General features: G+C 41.2%; 1 protein-coding gene across 3 annotated transcripts in view; it reads right to left on the bottom strand.

Annotated features, from left to right (window-relative positions):
• Positions 1–7,440: 7,440 nt before the first annotated feature.
• Positions 7,441–18,893, bottom strand: part of LOC306839226 (serine/threonine-protein phosphatase 2A 56 kDa regulatory subunit gamma isoform-like) — a 25,948-nt gene continuing 14,495 nt past the window's right edge. For all 3 annotated transcript variants that reach the window (XM_079367790.1, XM_079367791.1, XM_079367792.1), the window contains 13 exons: positions 15,248–15,447; positions 12,536–12,646; positions 12,271–12,363; positions 12,056–12,186; positions 11,895–11,954; positions 11,628–11,736; positions 11,479–11,532; positions 10,387–10,557; positions 10,155–10,282; positions 9,944–10,045; positions 9,680–9,752; positions 8,896–9,012; positions 7,441–8,358 (listed from right to left, as the gene is read on the bottom strand). In XM_079367790.1, coding sequence (XP_079223916.1) covers positions 8,224–8,358; positions 8,896–9,012; positions 9,680–9,752; positions 9,944–10,045; positions 10,155–10,282; positions 10,387–10,557; positions 11,479–11,532; positions 11,628–11,736; positions 11,895–11,954; positions 12,056–12,186; positions 12,271–12,363; positions 12,536–12,646; positions 15,248–15,447 — 1,484 coding nt within the window. In that variant the 3' untranslated portion in view covers positions 7,441–8,223. The remainder of the gene's footprint in view (positions 8,359–8,895; positions 9,013–9,679; positions 9,753–9,943; positions 10,046–10,154; positions 10,283–10,386; positions 10,558–11,478; positions 11,533–11,627; positions 11,737–11,894; positions 11,955–12,055; positions 12,187–12,270; positions 12,364–12,535; positions 12,647–15,247; positions 15,448–18,893) is intronic.

Raw genomic sequence — 18,893 nt, 5'->3', positions numbered from 1 at the left:
AAACATACATTTGATCCCTCAAATGCAGTTATCAAACACTTGTGAAAACAATGCACTGAAACACTCATTTTAATTTCTAAATTAAGAATTATATATATATAAGAAAATTAAAATGAATTAATTTCTTAAAATTGTTCATTTTAAGAAAATTAAAATGGACAGCCATAGTTGTATCGGCACATATCGGAGATCAAAGTAGCCGATACAGATGATCACATGATATGCTAATATTGGCCAATTTTATCAGCTGGTCCATTTATCGGTTAGGCTCTATAGCCTATCCATTTGTTAGAAAAATATCTCATTTGTACAGTGTTGACCTCTACTAAAATGTTTGTTGCTCAGAACCATCTTCATCTTAATGGTTAAGAAAATTGAAAACAGGTTTCATCACAAACTTGTTCTTGCTGACCCTAAATCAGGCCTTTAAACTAGTCTCACAGAGGGCTTCAATTGTGCCAAAGCGGGACTCCAGATGACACCAAATGAGCACAGTGTCCCAGTGGTGTGCAAGAACGTGCCAACCTTGGCACAATTGGAGGCCAGCCAAAGCAGTGGGTGAAAAAACTGAAGCTCGCAGACATTGTGAGACATGTTCAGAAACAAAGAGGAGGTCTTGGATAAACAACCAGCTGCCCAGCTTGGAACAAAGAAAGATGGGGTTGGAGGAAGTGCACTGTCAGAAGGATGCTGTAAGGTGGGCCAAAGTGGTTGTCTTTGGCAAATAGAGACAGCAGACACAGATGGTAGAGGTTGAGAAAAGGAAGATCAGCAGGAAGGATGTTTTGGCCATGGAAGCAAGGTGAAAAGATTTTCTATCAGAGAGCCATGTGAGGTTGGTCTAACACGTCCTCATGTCTATCAGTTGCTGTGTGAGGAACCTGATTGTGCCAGTTCTTCCATGCATGCATCCATCCAATGTCTATCATGAGATGGAATCATCAATCTAAAAAAGAAAAAATCATGAGGTCACAGCTAAGTCCAAAACCCTATTTCCTTCCTGGAATAAGAATGAGGGCCTTGGCTGACAAGGATCTGCTTCTAGAGCAAGACCAGCTCAGCTTGTTGACATCAGTAAGCATCTGGTTCTTCCTCCAGATTCTGCTATCACCACTAGGTCTTAATTTGACACCCTGGTCCCCTGCTCTGAAAAAAAACAAGTTCAATCACTGTGTTCATTGTTCACCTAGAAGACATCGTGGATAAGGCTTTTGAGTGAGAACAGCCAACCTTTACAAAGCTGTATGGGAGTGGCTACTCAAGTACACACTGTGGAGGTAGGGTGTAAAGATTTTAGGGCAATTTAAGACCAGGATTCTCAGAGGCCAAAGCCTGAGCTTGGCTATCAAGGTTGTCACTGACAGCAGAGAAAAGCAAACGTAAATTCACTATTGAGCCCTTTGTCAGTAATCTCAACCAACAAGTTGTCAAGGTAAGAGGAGCATAGTCAAAGGAGTATAGTCATTCCAACAACTGTCTCCCTCAGCCTTCTGTCATCAATCCTACTGTACCAACAATCAACAGTGTTTGTGTGGCTCCCAAGCTCCCAGGGGGTCGCCAGAAGGCCTTTTTCTGTCAAAACAGAGGGACATGTCCACAGATTATCTATCAAGAAACAAAGACAAACACTGTGTTAGCTGATAGAAAGATGATAGAAATCATGTGGACTAATTCAATGAATGATTTATCACCTCAGACACAAAGAAGTGCTCCAACTTGTAAAATGTGAGCAACGCTCGGTTGTCATATTCCACTGAAAATGTGATTGCAGGATTAATCTTGTACCAAAAACAATTACAGATTACAGATCATGTTTCATTTTTGTTTGAGTCTGACATTGTACACAATTCATATGTCATAGACAATACAAATTCAAAGAAAGTTTACACCACATGAATACACTGTAGTATGCACTTTGGGAACACTCCTGCTCACACATTTAGCACAACGCAATGGTTTTCGTAACTCAACCTCCCTGTACTTTCTTTGATATTTTACAGATGACCTTTATAGATTTTTATTTTTAATCATTTTTAGATGTTTATTTATATGTTCTGGTAACCACAAGACTCAAGCACATCCTTTTGAGTGTACTTTGACAAACTGTGTACCCTGTAAGGAAGTCACCATTGTTACATACAGATTGACCTCGAGGGAGGACGGCTGTATTCTGTGTCTCTCTTTCTTTTGTGTGCATGTACAGTAAGGCAGGACGTCAGGTCGCTCCTGGGTCTGATCCCAAGTCTGCACCCTAACCGTCTGTCCTGAGGAGGAGAGGGAGCAGCTGATGTGCAAGGTGTGACTAGACACTTTTTACAAGAGGACCCAGGGTGTTACAGAGGTTCAGTATGGGAGAAAGGATGAAGAGGTGGGAAGGAGACCATAGAGCCTATTTGGATCTCAGAACCCCGGGGCGGTGAGATGAGTCAGTTTCTGGCTCCCACTACTCACAAACATCACCAACACACACACTCACAATCCACAAACCAGAAGTCAATACTCACAGAACCAGACACACACAGAGTATTGGGTCCACACAGATGTACCCACACTGCACTTCAGACTAAAGTAATGCTGCACTGAAAGCTTTTCCTAAAATCTGATTGGATGTAGTCACAATGGGGGTCGAAGCTCCAAACTTTTGAGCTCTGTTTCCATGGCAATAGGTTCTGTCATCTCCTGTCGTGACAAGATGTTTATTGCAAAGACCAGGGGGGTTTGCTCAGGAATTTATGTTTTTTTAACACTGACAGTTAAAGAAGCCTGTCAGAACATCCGGGTCAAAAAGAAAACAAGAAAAAAAAACAGAAGAAACAACGCATTTAAAATTTGAACACTGGCAGAGCTCTATGACTTCAGGCAAAAACAATGAACTCAAGTGACCTCATCTAAGAGCGGTGAGAGATACAGAGTCTTTTAACCATGCACAAAAACCACTGACGTATTTAGATTTTGGCGCATCAAGCCCAGAGGAATAATTCTTCTTAGATAATTGGGGTACAATGTGTGCATAATGAGGCAAATTGGGGGGTACTTGTGAGAGATAATTTGCATCCTCATTAGGGTTGTCATTTAGACACAAAGGCTATTATGCTGCGATATTTATTTATCTTACCTGAAACACATGTGTTTCTATCTGACACTGAAAAACAAGATCTGTGGAATGCACTTAGGATGAATCTGTCCAATTAAAGTCCACAGCAATAAATCTTTTACATTGCCTCGAAGACGAAACACTGATTGCAACACGTTTTGTCATCGTCGTCGTCGCCACACTAGATGTGACATTTATGCTTCAGATGCAGGAAAAGACGAGAACGTGTATTTATTTTCAAAATCCTTTGAGGTTTATTTGGGTTCAGCACAGATCCACAGCAGGGGTGATAGACACAAGAGGGTGGGCGGGTGCCAATACTCGCTGTTGTCTTCAAATGAATAGAGGAACTTAAGTGACCTCAGACAAGCCAGTGTTAGGGCAACTGTGAATGGCAGATGGCAGCCCCTAGCAACATCTCCCAAAGAAAAACCATGCAGCGTCCTTCAAATGATGCTGTTTGAAAATATCCCTGCTTATGAATCAGAGCAAAGAATATCAACACAACTTTAGTCAGGAATGTATGAACTCTCATTGTGTCCGGATACAATATTGCGGCATTAAAAAGAGAAATCAGACAACATATCCTATTCAAACCAGAAGCAATGCTCGACAGCTTTTAGAGACATAGCAACAAGGCTGGTTGGTACTGAAAATGCTGAGGATATATCAGACAGTTTCCATAATATACAGTGTGTCAGAGTTGAGGTCACATTTTAAGCAAAATACACTTAACCATGTTTTACCCAACACTATTATATGGAACTAGTCTGCCTATACCCCCCCACCCCCCCACCCCCCCAATCATCCTCTCCATCTTTCCATCGTTCCACTTTTCAGAAAACACCACAAAGGGCAGTAACCCCTCCCCCAGGTGGGTGACACTCCTACATCTATGTTGGTTCTGCTCTCTGATTCCACCTTTCTACTGTTAACAATTGGGCAGCAGCCCCATCCCCTTCCAGACAGGGGCTCATGGTCAACCCCAGCTCTTGCATTTAAAGCTACAGACACAGAAACAGTGTGTTCTGAGCAGGGCTGACCTCTGAGACTTATTAAAACTGGAGTATAACATGTGACCTTTAAAGTTTCAAAATGGCAAATGAGAGCAACGTTTATTCAATTAATTGAATGAAAGAAAGAATGTGACATTGACTGGTATATTTGCCAGTCAGCTCCACTTCTTTTACTACAACACAAGTTTCTTAAAATCTTCTTTGAAAGTACCCAGTGAAATAAGAACAGACTTGATAACTTTGCCAGTATAAGTGCAGTGACATGATGCAGTAAAAGGAGTAATGAATACCGTAATTTAACTCTACAGTGATCAAGCACATTTGTGTTTAAAATAAACTTCCTCTGATGAATCTTCTGGATTGTAATTATGGTTAATGTTTTCCAGTTTTGTCCAGCAGGTGGCAGCAGAGGATTGTGGTTTGCATATGAATTGATCAAATTTAACAGGGAATAAACATAAACATTCAATGGTTGAAGGATGTTGCTACAGAAATTGGTGATATTTCATGATTAGAAACTGTAACAATGGATATGGATTTATAACAAGGAGTGACTGTACCAGGATCTAGCTAAGATAAGAAAAAGAGGTCCCCATCCGTTTATTCCATTTATAAGAGAAATGCTAATTTATGATAGTAGTCCATATTCTCGTTTACAAAGTTGAATGGATCAGCTGAAGAATTACTCAGAGGAAAATTAACAAAATTATAATTTATAACATTTATGTATTAGACTAACTCTCTACGCATTCACATTTTAAGACTTAGCACCAATGACATGTTTTTGTCAACTGTGACTTATTAAGACCTAAAGGCAATCTCGATTGAAGAAGTGCAAGAACCTGCCATGTTTAGTTCAGGCTGGCTTTAATAGCCCAATAAATATTACTTACACCCATCCCACGTGGTAACGCCCATTTTTACAAAACATTTTTAAGGATTCAAAACAACTAATTTATCAATATCAACATTTACTGGTGAACACTGCATAGAAGTTTTGTTTTTTTAATTTAAAATCAACGGTTTTGATTTTATGAAGTCAAAATGTTTTTCATAATCTGGAGTATTGCTGACCCACATCAGCTACACGTTTCTGTCTGTTTTCATAAGGCTGACCAAAAGTTAGTATGAGACTGCGTTTCCATTATGACAATCACCATTGTTAAGCTCTAAAGTTCTTCAGAAACCAACAGGTGACTGAGACTTTGTCCATGTTTTATACTGTCTACAAAGAAGGGTGAGAATTTGGGTGAATTCTTCCAGTGACACAGGATGCGAGCACTTCTCAGAGCCTCTACTGTCTACAATGCTGTGCTGAGTTTAATTATTCAAAATTAATTGGCAGGAAAACGAGGCAGGCTTTTTCAATGTGTGAAATTATCACCTGTCGTTCTCGGCCTCCCCTCTTCTGATGTAGAAACTGATGACCTCAACACAGACCAACTTCAGAGAGAAGTTTGATGTGTTCATAGGGAGTGCTGCAGCGGGTGGGTGGGGGACAACAAATGAAAACTCATAGGACAGTTGTCTTAGGATGAAAATATAAAACTCACATGTTCTCTTTATTTGCTGTATATAGATAGATGTACACCACTGGAGATTTGGATAAAAGCGCACATAAAAAGCTCAGGTATGTTGAGTCTTAACACATGTCTGAAGATGGAAAACAGAATAACGGAGAAGATGCCGGGTTACAATTAGATTTAAAAAAAAAAAAAAAAAAAAAAGATCCAAATTTTAGTTAGTTTATAAATGTAAACTGTCCCATGTATTGAAGGCTGTGCCACATACCAACCATCTGCATTAGCTAATAACCTCTGTACACTGTACACAGAGTATGTTTTGTTTTTTTTATAAAATATGAAATCTACCATTTAATAGTCGTTAGAACATAACAAGGTACATTATATGTACAATAGATGAAGCCTTGTAGTGAGCTGATACTAAAAGGCTCTTACTTTTTTCTTTTCATTTTTTTTTTTTTTACAAAGAAAACAAAGCTTATGTAAGATGAAGAGAGCTCCAACGAAGCCAATATTAAAGCCTTTTCAAGAAGAACAACAGTCACCAACGGGACACTCCTGTGTGACAAGTAGTGCTCCCAGGATGGAGAAGCATGTTCTTTCTTTTCATCAGAAACCAGGGTAAGAGGGGAGGAGGTTTTTTTTTGTGTGTGAAATCCCTTGGTGAATGTTGCTCTTCAAGACAAATGTGAAGAAAACATGACAGCAGTATTGTTATTATTTACAACTTGCACATTCAGTTGAAACACTGATTAGAGGTTCTACAGGCAAAGGAAGAGTAAAATCACAAAAAAGAAAGAAAGAAAAAAAAAAGAAGTCGCAAGCATCTAGAAGCAGATCCAATAGATGTCCACATAAAAAGCTCTATGGGGGGGGGGGCAGAGTGCAGGTCAGGTGTTCAAGCTATGTCACAAAGATAAGTGGAATGGGAAAGAATGAGAAAGTCACAATGGGAGGTGATTTCCTCTCCTGTGGACGCTCGCTCTTGTCGACAGGCACCCAAAGGAGGTGACACCGCCGCACACTGACAGACAGCATCACGGATTTCAATTCTTTTTTTTTTCCCCCAGTTGTGTTTCTATTTTCTTTCAAGTTTTTTCAGGAAGTGCTTAAATTGCTGAAGGGGTTTGGGACGACCACTCTGCTTTTCTCCTTTTGAGCTTTAACCGCCACACGCGTTTCTGGAAACAAATGAAACTTTTTTTCTTTTTTTTTTCACCTCAGTGATCTGGCATTTTACCTCATGCTGCTACTCGATTCTTAGTTGAGCAATTTTCCCCTTAGACTATAAAAGGCACTGTGAAAAAGCAAGGCTCATGTCAAACCAAACACACCCCATGTAATAAGTAGTCCAATCCCAAAAAAATGTTTGATAAATAAAAAGGTCTTGCTTGAGAAGAGTAGAAAAAAACAAACATTTTCGCTCTGTTGGTCTTCACTCGACACACAGCAATGACATCTCTCTGAGCTCCTGCACGCCTCACATGACTGACAGCGACTTGAACTGAATGCTAATTACTAATGTTCAACACACTCCTACCAAGGCTGGATGTGAAGGTGACAACCAAAAATGATCCCACCATCCTGGCTCATGTAACAGTTTGGACCCATCCAGATGACTAATCCACACTTGAGATAAGAAACCGTGGAACTGTTCAAGCTGCTGACACTCACTGCTACCTCTTTGAATTTATTGCCGACACAAGAAAAAGGTTTTTGTTTTTTGTTTTCGAGAAGGGACTTAACTAATGACAAAAGTTTGCATTCAGCTCGGCTTTTAAAAAAAGAAATAAAAATCAACCAGCACTGCTTGATGAACTCTTTTAATCCAGACGACCCTGTTCTGATTCACAGAATGATCAGGAAATCTTCACAGCTAATGGACAAATTAACTGTGTATAAAGACATTTTTAAACAGAACAGTTCTAAGAAGGGCTCCAAATATACCATGTAGGGAAAAATAGAAACACCTGTCCTGTTCCAATGTCATGAGAAAATAGCAGATTTGTAATATAGAGAAAAAAAAAAGAAAAAAAAAAGAAAAAAAAAAGATATTTTCTCAAACGTATCTTTTTTGTTTGTTTTTTAAATACAAGTTAAACAGAAGATGTCCTCAGAAAATGGAACTTATATTATACAAACAAGCACGACATCTATAAAGAAGAGGCAAGAGGCGAAGACTGCTCCCACACACAAATAACAGAACACCTGAGAAAAATGACCAGAAGGGGGCAGCATAGCACCGCCGAAAAAACACAAGTTTAGAGGACAGGAAATAAAGAGAAAGGAGGGAGAAAAAGATAGATGACAAGACTACAGTATCTTGGGAGAAGTTCAGAGCCCGGTGCATGTGGCGGTCTTTCAGGGCCGTCCAGCACCTTTTTTTGTCCTGATGTAGCCCAGCAGGCTAAGCTGTGTGACATTTTTTCTGTGTCATGTGGAGCTGGGCCGGTTCAGTTCTGTGTTTGTGCTGGACTGGACTGAGATACCAGAGTTTTGTGTTGTTGTTGTGCTGGCCTCTTGTGGGCCTGTGGTTCTTCTGTGGATGCTGTCGCTGCTGGTTTCGGGTGGATGATCTCGTTTGGGTCTCCTAATGGCCATCATGCGTTGTCAACATCTCCTCAGCCCTCCTGTGCAACTCCAGTGCTGTGACAGTGCAGATGTCCCTGGGGAGTTCTGATTTCCTCCGCACCAACGGGCGTTCCCTTCGCTGATCTTTTTGAATCTGAACAAGTGGACACAAGTGTACATCATAAACTAAATTTAGTATTATGGGATAAATAGCAACAGAAGCAATTATTCATTGAGTTATCAGGGAGATGGCCTTGAAAGTTTAAGTTCAGTTAATTGTGTTAAATCACAACTTTCACTTTGAGATGATTTTACTTATCAGAAACAGAAGGTTTGTCAAACTCTGCCATTGCCTGCCTTTCACACACAGTTCAGCTATTTGCAAATAAACATCAATGAATCGCATTCATTCAATCTTAGATCCTCCAGACCTGCATGTCTTGTTAATGTTTGATGTGATCATTTCTATAGGGATTCATCTCCTGGAATGTCAGTGCTGGCCAAATTCACAACGCATTGCTCAGGTTTGATATAAGTTCTAGTTTGGCTTGATAATGATTAGCCAGAAAAGACATGCATGTAGAAAATGATAGGTGTTACTCCAAACTTACAGTAAACAACAGTGGACAAATGCACATCCACAAATCCTTTGCCTTACACATCAAGGCTACTTTGATTCTTCATTCCTGACCTGTGTGGCTTCTTCTTCGACGGTCTTCTTGAGGAGGTTGACATCGTCGAGCAGCGGCCCGTCTGTCTCCATGTCTATTGGACCGTCTGGACCCATAGAGTCGATGTATATCAGAAACTGTGCAGAGAGAGGAGAAGAGGAGGGACGATCATAAAGGCACCACCATCACTGACATGAAAGAGAGGCCCGCCCATTGTTCAATACAAAACCAATGTAGTTCAGCACCTCGCTCGTCCATGTTACGTCTCCATAACGGCCAATCACTATCAAGAAGTTCCCCCACATCTGATGTCAACTTTGTAAACGACAACGGCGGAGGGCACTCTAGTCTGACTCACCTTTTCGAGGACGCAACATCCAGGTGTAGAGCTGCTGCTAATGCAGGAAAGGATTCTTTGACATTGGTTTCATGTTTTCTTGATGATATTTCTTTGTGTAATAGCAATCACAAAAGGAGCAATATGTAAATGACACCTAGCATTTATAATGTACTGCAGTCTACATTCAATAACAATGAAGAGATTTATCTCCCCTCCACCCGGGATATTTGACATATTTGACCTTTAAGCACACTGAGCTACCTGAAACAGACCTGACGTTTGTAACCTAGCAACAACAGGCATTGGTGAGAAGCCTGGGTGTTTTGTTTTGGCGGCTATGGAGGTGTATGTTGCAAACTCATTGCATGAAATTGTAGAGAGGCCATCTCGGAATACATCACCTGCTCATAACACATGTACATGTGCAGAATGAACACCTTATGAAGTGACAGCTCTTTGCTCACCTGTGGGTTTGATTTTGCGAGGTTCTCAATCTTCAGCCACGCTTCTTCTCTCTCTTTCCATTTGGCCTTCTCTCTGAGACGAAAACACGATAACATACACTGACGTCACAAATCACTCGTGTTTGAAGCTTTTATCGTTGAATCCAACTCAGTCATGTTTTCCTATTTGTAATAATGTCTTTATATCATCTGTGACCCTGCATCCTGTAACAGACCAGAACAGCTATTCACAGCTGGAAGTTCAGTTCTTCGCTGGTGACTTACTTGCTCTTCTCGGCCCTGAACTGCTGGGTGCAGTCATCAAACAGCTTCTGGTTCATCTCCATGAAGAGTTTCAGAGCGTTGTAGATCAAACCATGGATCGTCCTGCACGCACAGATTACAGGGTCACTCAAATGTACCCTGTATGCTACCAAAACCTGCCATCATCATCAGACAGAGATAGACACGAGGGAGTGCCTGTATTGTCTCTTACTTGTTCCAGTGGGTCTTGGAGTTGCGGTAGAGGGAGGGGAACATGATGGGCAGGATCTTGGCGGCATTGTCGCTGATCAGGCTCATGATGTACTCGTTGTTCCAGTAGTACAGGGCCCGTTCTGCCACCTGATGTCACATAACCGTGTTCAGAACACATGAACAAACATTCACAGGCATAATGGAGACAAAGTCAAATAAACATGATGCATGCCGTGGGATTAAAGTCAGACCTGAAAGTGCGGGCTGGACACACACTTGGCCAGTTGTCTGAAGAGAGGCTCCATGACTTTGACAAACTCTGTGGGTTCGATGACGTCCAGGATCTCTTCCAGCTCGTTGAGGAACATCACCTCTTTAGGACTGTGGGTCTTTGGCCAATACTTTAACAGAGCCATCACCGTCTGCAGAAAGATTGGAGGATACTCAGTAAATAAAAAAGAATGACGATGTATGGAAAGCAGATCAACCTAAACAATCACCTTTGACTGAAGTAGCACAGGAGAGCCAATACAGAGTGTGTTTCACCGCAGAGCAGCAGGCAGATTAGGGTGGTAAAAATATAACTTGTACAAACCATGTGTTTTAAAACGTTACACTGTCCTTCATTTTAATGACTGCTGACTGGTAAAGTACCAAAACAAACGACAGATCCATCAGTCACGTTTTTCAACCAACGCTGCTGCAGGTAAATTAGAGTCAGCCACGCTGGACCATTCAAACGCATGTTTCTCAAGTCCTGTCGGCATCTCATTCAGATAGGATTGTCTGTCCAGTCAGGCAGAAAGTCGAGGAGAAAGACAGTGGAGATGACATGGTCTAAACTGCACAAATACATCGGCAACATTTGTGCAATTAAGACACGGTGCAGAAGTTTCTTTGGCAATCTTCGGTGATTTAAAAACTAGAAATGAGATATTTGGTGCGTAAAACTTTCATTTTTGTTGGAAAGTATCAAAAACAAGCATCTATGTCGTTTCATTATTTAAGAGTATATCATCAAAGTTTGAACAACCCTTATGCCACATACTTATTAATATTAGATCAGGCTTAAACTGATTTCTAACAGGAAAAAGAACCAAATGGTAACAACTGTGTTTCCCTGCTCTTTAATTACACAAACACGTTATTCCAAAGACATTATTTAAAAAAAAAAAAAAAGTAATAGCAGTAAAAACAGGAAGAAAATGTCAGAAACTTGAGTTTGGTAGACGGAGTTGTTGGGTTCATCCAGTCAGTCAACTGATCTGGAGCAGACAGGATATTGAAGGATAATTCCATAAACAACTTTAACAACATAACAGCATTAATACATTCCTTCTTACCGGTTCTGTGAGGGTGCTATCCTTTTCTAAGAACTGAACCACACAGTAGGCCAGCTGCAGAGAGAGAGAAAAAAAACAACCTGATGTTACCACTTTGAAGAAAACTGCGGTCGTGTAGTCGAGTGATTGAAGCCTGACGAAGTGGTTACCTGTGGGTGATACACGCTCAGAGACTTGACTTTGTGTAGAGGCAGTAGAACTTTAAGAAGGAATATCTTGTGCTCTTCTTTTAGTGGTAACGCAAATCCATTGATTATGCTGAAAGAACAAAGATGGCGATCATGGTGAGAAGGACAAGCAGAAGAGTCATACTACATGGATTCTTTTATTATTTTTTTAACACTTAAAAGCCTCATCGTAAGCAAACCACAAATATCAGAAAAGCTTGATTCCTGTCTCGTTTAAAATCATCTTACCTGCCTAGTATTTCCAGTAATTCTGCTATTCCGTTATGATGTTCAGTCTCATAAATGAAGCTGAAATATACAAACAGAGTGATGCATCATGGTGGTACAATTAACAAAACGAGTCCATCCGTTCCATACATGACGCAAGTGTAACCGAAGTGATCCCTCACCTATAAAATATATTATTTATCTGTTTCCTAATGTACGCTCGCAGGCCCAGGAACTTTCCATAGATGCGATGAAGAGTGGTCTTTAAAAAGTCTCTTTCCCTCGGGTCTTCACTGTCAAACAGATCTAAGAGCTGTGAATACAAAAGACACCGATAAGCAACTTCAACAAATCGATTCAAAGAGAAATAGACGACATGTCATCAACATGGCCTCACCTGCATTACAAACTTCTGGTCAATATACTTTTTGGCTATGTTTGGTTGAAAGTCTGGAGACTCTAAGAAGCGTAGGAAGAATTCATAAACGAGCTGTGAACAGAAGTGCAGAGGTTAGATGTCTGAATGCACAACAGGAAGGAGTTGTAATGGATTGGTGCTCGGTGGTTTACAGTGTGTGTGTGTGTCCGTGTCTGTCTGTGTGTGTGTGTGTGTCCGTGTGTCCGTGTGTGTGTGTGTGTGTGTGTGTGTGTGTGTGGTGTACCTGTAGATGAGGCCATGCAGCCTCTAGCGTGGGCTCGTCCTCCTCTGGGTCAAACTCTGCACCCGTGGGGTTTGAGGATGGTGGCAACGTCCGAAACATATTCACTGCAAACTGGGAGAAAATTAAAAGAGAAAAACTTCTGTCAGCTCAAGAAGAGTACACTGAAGAGGGTGAAGCTTCTGAAACGTGCATCAGTAATCGAGCTGCAATGTTGAATCTATACACTGTCGATTATGGAACAAGAGCTCAATATTTAAATACACAACTTATCAGTTTAAGCAGTTTTCTTAGAAAAACAAACATTTTCACGCAGCAGTTGTTGACCTCTGCCATCCATTCAAGATGCAGTTTTTAATCAGTTCAACATTAGGCAGGGTGAGCATGGCGAGTGACACTGAGGGGCCGCTGGGACAGAGCGGGTCTTCCACTTATGACAAGATCTGAGACTGAGGAGGAGTGCACGAGTGTTAGACATACAAGGAGACTTCAGTCCACTTTTGGCTATGCTGACAGAGGAGATCTGAAGAAGTCCTGGACTCTACAGGGGCTGCATGCGTGCAGCTGGACGCAGAGGATAGGGGGCAATTTTTTTAAAGTGACACAAGATGCTCAGTGTGCAAAACATCTGCGAGTTACATCAAACACTCTGTACTGAGCGTTCTGCAACAACAAGGGGAAAAAACAACTGCTTTCCCTGCACTCTGGTAAATATTAACTCTTGACAACAAACGGGTTAATGTTTGCTTGTTAATCAGTACTGACAGCAAGCTCGGTGCAGGTTGAAGTTTACACATGCAGACTGGATTCAATTCTTTCTGTTGTCAACGGTAACCACCACCAGCTGATACCCATTCGACACAGACACGGTGACTTGGAATGGAGAAAAGCAGCAGTCTCCCAGATAAGGTGCGGCCCTAACCACGGGGGTCTGATCCAAGCAGAGTAGACGGCAGCATCCGGAGCTGCTGGAGACCCAGGACCATGTGAACGTGTGTTGAGAAGGAGTCCGATGAAACACTTCAACGAGGTTGTTCACAATCTGTAACTTCAACTCATGTTTATGTTCTTAGCAGAGGCCGCTTCTTATCTCCCCCCCCAGTGGCACATCCGCCATCCTGGTGTCATCCTGGTGTCATCCAAACCACCGTCCTGAAGCGTGAGCACTGAGGCATCAAATGAGGGGCTTATGGGAGAAAATGATAAGTACGGCCTTAACATAAGAATACACTCTTAATGCTCTAAAGGAGTTTGTTGCGTCGGATCTTCGTACTTTGATGATGAAAGCATCAGTGGACTTCAAAGCGTCTTTGTCTTTCAGGGGTTCAGGGGGGGAAGGAGCTGCAAGGAACACGACTATATTTTCATGCTGATTTAGCAGCTCTGTTGCATTTTCTGCTGCGCTGATCAAATAAAGGCAGGATGGGGAGAGAAGGGGGGGGGGGGACATTTGCACCTTGATCATCTGCAGTTTAGCATGTGGCATTGAGGCCGGCCTTTTGATTCACATCAAAGCGTTTTAATTTGGCTCGGGGAAAAAGCAAACCCTGGCAACGCTCGCACACATGCGGTGTACAGGCAGATCGCAACAAAAACTGCGTCAATACAACAGTGAATCAACATTAAATGCGTGACCTCGCCGGTCACTTCGCAAGCAGGGCTTCGCCGTGATTCTGAGGATAAAAGTGAAGCCTGCTTTCGGTGACACAGATTGTTGGGTTCAAACTGAGGTCGGCGGTGTCTGTTACATAACTCCTGAGTGAATTCAAACACTACATGCGTACTAAAAGTATTATTTGCAGACGAAAACACACCAAATTCTCTTCCCATGGTACAAAAATAAAGTCCACATGAACAATAAACAATCTGTCTTCTTAACAGACAGCAGATCTTTACATACAGGTTAATGGATACTAATACAAGACATCTTATATTCTACTGAGTCAGATGGTTCTCCAGGGTCACAAGCATTAAGTTACACACAATGGAGACTTACACACTCCGATGTCTCACTCAAGAGTCAGACACAACAACTCAGGGCGAAATAGTGCTGCACTTAGAGATGTTTGAAGGAGGACGATTATGGGATTCATGCTGCCGATGAACTATGGGGACATCCCACAGACCTGCTCGTCGGCCATCATGCAGTGAAACCCACAATAAGGAGCAGCAATATGAAGGAACAGGACTTATTAAATCAACGAAATGACTTGTGAATCCTTCTTTGACACGGTTGAGCTTCAGTGTGTTAGACGAAGAGGATGCTGCGCTAAAATAATACAAAGCGCATGAGGCAAATAAGAAGACGGGAAAGTAAGTAGCACTTGCTCGGGTGCACAGAAAAGCACATTTAGGAGATTCAGGCTCAAACACAGAAGAATATTAACTTTAAAATCAAAGTAATTTAAAATAAATCGAGACAAGACATGTTAATTATTTACTTTTAAAAGTGAAAATGGTACCAGTTACATGTATTATAACTTGCACTTGCTAATAAAGCCTGTGAGACGGCAGAGGTCAGAAACTTGATGAACACATCATTGCCCGACATTCACCGACTACATGTTGTTAGTGCGATGGTCTAAAGTCGTAACCATTTACTGTCAAATTCTTCAAAGTCTTTTTCCAATCGTGAAATAATTCTGTTATTCTTTCACTTTGTTTTGCGTGTCACTGAAAATCAAAGTGTGTGTTGAACTCTTTCTGAATACTGACCACGTGAACCACCTCCGGGTAAATGGGTTCTGTGATGACGTTCCTGTTGTGGGTGATGTACTCCACCATCTCGCTCAGTGCCGCCCGTTTCACCTCCTTCCATTTCAGATCGCTCAGTGGGTCCGAAACAAAGTCGAAGAGGACGCAGCACTGCCGCAACTTCTGAATGAACAGCTTCTCCTGCTCTGCCGGAGGAACATCTACAAGACAGAGCACAAAGGATGGTTAGAATCAACGCGCAACATACACCGAAAGGATATAAAAAAGAAAATAAAAAAGAAAGAAAAACTGCAACTCTCAACTGGATGTATACTAACAACCATTTCAACTGTTATTGTCTTATCACATCATTTCTAAAACGACAAACACATGATAAAAAAAAAACTTTTTATAGTGCTATTGAGATTGTAATTATCATAAATGGTTATTCACTGATTTTACAACATCTGGAGCACATGCATTAATCGATCTTAAAAAGTGTTACCCTAAGCTGAGGGTGGAGGTTCGACGAGAAGGAAGGGTTTTTCTGTTTTTTTTTTTAAATCTCATTGTGACGTCACAAGGAGTGCAAATTTAAAAAAAGCCTTTTTTCTGTGTTGTAAGACTTATGCAGACCACAAACAAAGGACTAGATGGATGTATTTCACATTGTGTGGGTCAGTAGAAACTCAGGTTAAGTATATGTTCAAAAACACTGTCAAAGTGGATTTTATGGGGGCGCTGGTGGCGCTCCTTGTCCATTTCATCACAAAATGCAACCTCTCCATCAAAAAACTCCTCTGCCTCGCCCTCGCTGCCTCGACCAATCGAAGACTGTTGCTACCTACTGCTGTAAGAAAAGGTTCTGTCAAGCGACTTGGAAAGTTGTTCCTACTGTAATTCTCTGTCGGTAAGCGTTTTGTTTTTCATTATTACTTTATGTTTAACTGAGCCAGGAAAAAAAACACTTGATATATTTTTTGCTATTCCATATTCAGTTAGTGTTACAGCCTATCTTGAATATGTAGCATATTCCCGTAAACACCAGCAAACCCAGCGTATCAAGCCTGTATACTGTTGTCAGTTACTTATATTAACACACTAATATTAACTTATCATGTTGAGTTTCTGTTAGTGTTTCATGTATTATCATAAACGTAACCAAAAGTAGCTGCAAATTCAGCACATCAAGCCTTACAGAGTTGCAAGTAGAGCTGCAGCTATCGAACATTTTAGTAATCGAGTATTCTATCGAATATCCCGTCGATTAATCGAGTAATCTAATAAATCATACTTTTGCTTAATTAAGGTTTAACTCGTCTTGGGTCGTCCCTACAAACCTGCTTGTTACAGCCAACCACCTCTGCTCTACAGCTGCTGACACTCACCATATTACTGACAGGGTCCCAAATTCACTTTTTGATTCACTGGTCAAGGCGGCAGGTAGATGAAAAATACAGGCCAAACACGTTTTAATGGCTGAAATAGCAAATAGTGTTTTGTGTAGCCTACACATCTGTTACAGTACATTTAATTGAGAAAGCATTATGTTCTGTTGAATCAATCACAGAATCAATCATTATGTCAGATAAGGAGATTGAGAAACTTTAAATATATATTTGCTAAATTGTTATTCCACAAACAAGTTCTGTCTTGATTTAGCTTTGAAGACATCAGACATTTCATATAATCAGCCTGTATGTTGTTAAAAGTGTATCTCTCTCTGCTCCTGCAGCGCGTGCATTCAGCACGCTCACAGACTACAGAGACTATAGACGCGTCTATGACAGAGACTGTGAGAGGACGCTGCTATCGTTATGTTAGCTGCAAACACGGAGAGAGTGAACGGAGAAAAGCCGACCGTTTGACCGGATCACGTGTTCCCGACTGGGTCGTATGGATCACAGATCAACTGTGTGCTGACTAAAAGTTAAAAGGGGCGCGCCGCGCTCGTGTGTGTGTTAGCGCTAAAGTGTCTGTGTGTCAGAGAGAGGAGCAGGTAGCTGCAGCTACATTAAACGTTTTTTATACACATAGCAAAGTTTTGATGACGCAAAAAAACCCCCAGCTTAACGAAGCCTCGAGGCAGCGAAAATTCCTCGATGAATTTTTGTAATCGAATTATTCGAGTTATTCGAGGAATCGTTTCAGCTCTAGTTGCAAGTAACTTGCGGTTATCGCAGTTGTATTAACTTATCATTCAGATATTTGTAACGTTTAATAATCGGCCTTTTGAAAAAGTGTAAATCATTTATGTCGACTTCTAACAATGTACAGTTGTACAAAATATATATTTAGCCTGTAAAATAGTTGTTAAATTTAGAATACGTGGTTCCATTTCTTGATAATGTCAATAGTACATTTACTAAAGGTAATGAGTGAGGGGCTTTCACAACAATTCATTATAACATTATAAAAGAATAATTGAGTCTTATAGTAGATATACAATTTACACTTTAAAAACAGATGAAGCCTCTGATTAACTCAAGCATGTTTCTTTACAAAGTTCTAATGTTTCTAAACATTCTGACAGTTAGAACCAGGTAACATAAATAAACGTTCTTTATAATAAAATGTGCTTATTTAAATCTTAGTTTGAACATGATTGTTAAATTATTAGTTTTTTGTTTGCCATTCAGCAAGATAAGACACTATAAAGCACCTGACCTGACACAATTTTTCAAACGCAGATGGAACCCAAAATCAAAAAGCATCGTGCCACGGGGGAACATGAGTGGACCTTGTTTTGCCTCCTCCTGTCCGCATCAAGCTCTTCTTCCCACTGCATCCCCATCCACCTGAAGCCTTCTCTCCATCCACCCAGCCTGGGCTCATTTCCACCTTTGTCTTAAGCTGCCCTGCAGCCACATTTACCACTGCCTCCACCCATTCAATGTCTGCCTTTAGCTCATCTTCCAACACCCCAGCCTCCACCCATCTCAGCTTCTTCTTTTATTCAGCCTGCAGTCATTACAACTTCTGCCACCGTCCCAAGCTTCGGGCCTGCAGCCCGTTCTCTTAGTTCAGAGGAAGAACAGCTGCTAAGAGGCCTCAGTCATAAGCAGAAGAATAGCCTTTAACATAAATTCCATTGGATTTACTGTATGGTACATAATTAATTATTGTTGTCCTTTTTTAGGCTGTGGATGAGCATAACATGCCTGGCATGGATCGTGTGGACCTCCTCACAGAGTTCCTAGGTCTGGGGAACTGACCAGCAATGGGTGGCATATGCTTCCAGGCATCAGGGCAGGCTGATGACAGGAAGATATGGGTCTCCTTAAAAAAAAAAAGACTGACTTTTATCCTGCTGGCATCCACTGCCTCTCCTGCCCAGTGTCCAGACTGTTGCCGTTTGATTGATGCCATTTTCTTTTTATGATTTTACCCAAGAGTCCTAAAAAAACAATGGCGGGGGACCTTTTCAACAGTTCATCCTCTTTATTCTCCCCCAGGCAACTTATATTTGCTTTCTTTGAAGCCCCATTGATTTCATCTCCCCACCACTTTAAGTTTAGTGAGAGAAAAGTGGTTTCAAACACGAGCTCAACATAGTGGCACAGTTAAAACTCGAGGACCTTGAGAATCACAAAATCAGAATATAAACTTGGCATCGATCGAAACACCTGACGCCGTCTATTGTTGAGGATTTAAAAGTGAAAGTGAA

Source organism: Symphodus melops (genome assembly GCF_947650265.1).
Source record: "Symphodus melops genome assembly, chromosome: 1".
Taxonomy (NCBI): Eukaryota; Metazoa; Chordata; class Actinopteri; order Labriformes; family Labridae; genus Symphodus; species Symphodus melops.
The sequence above is the reverse complement of the archived record's forward strand: the minus strand, read 5'-3'. Positions and strand labels throughout refer to the sequence as shown.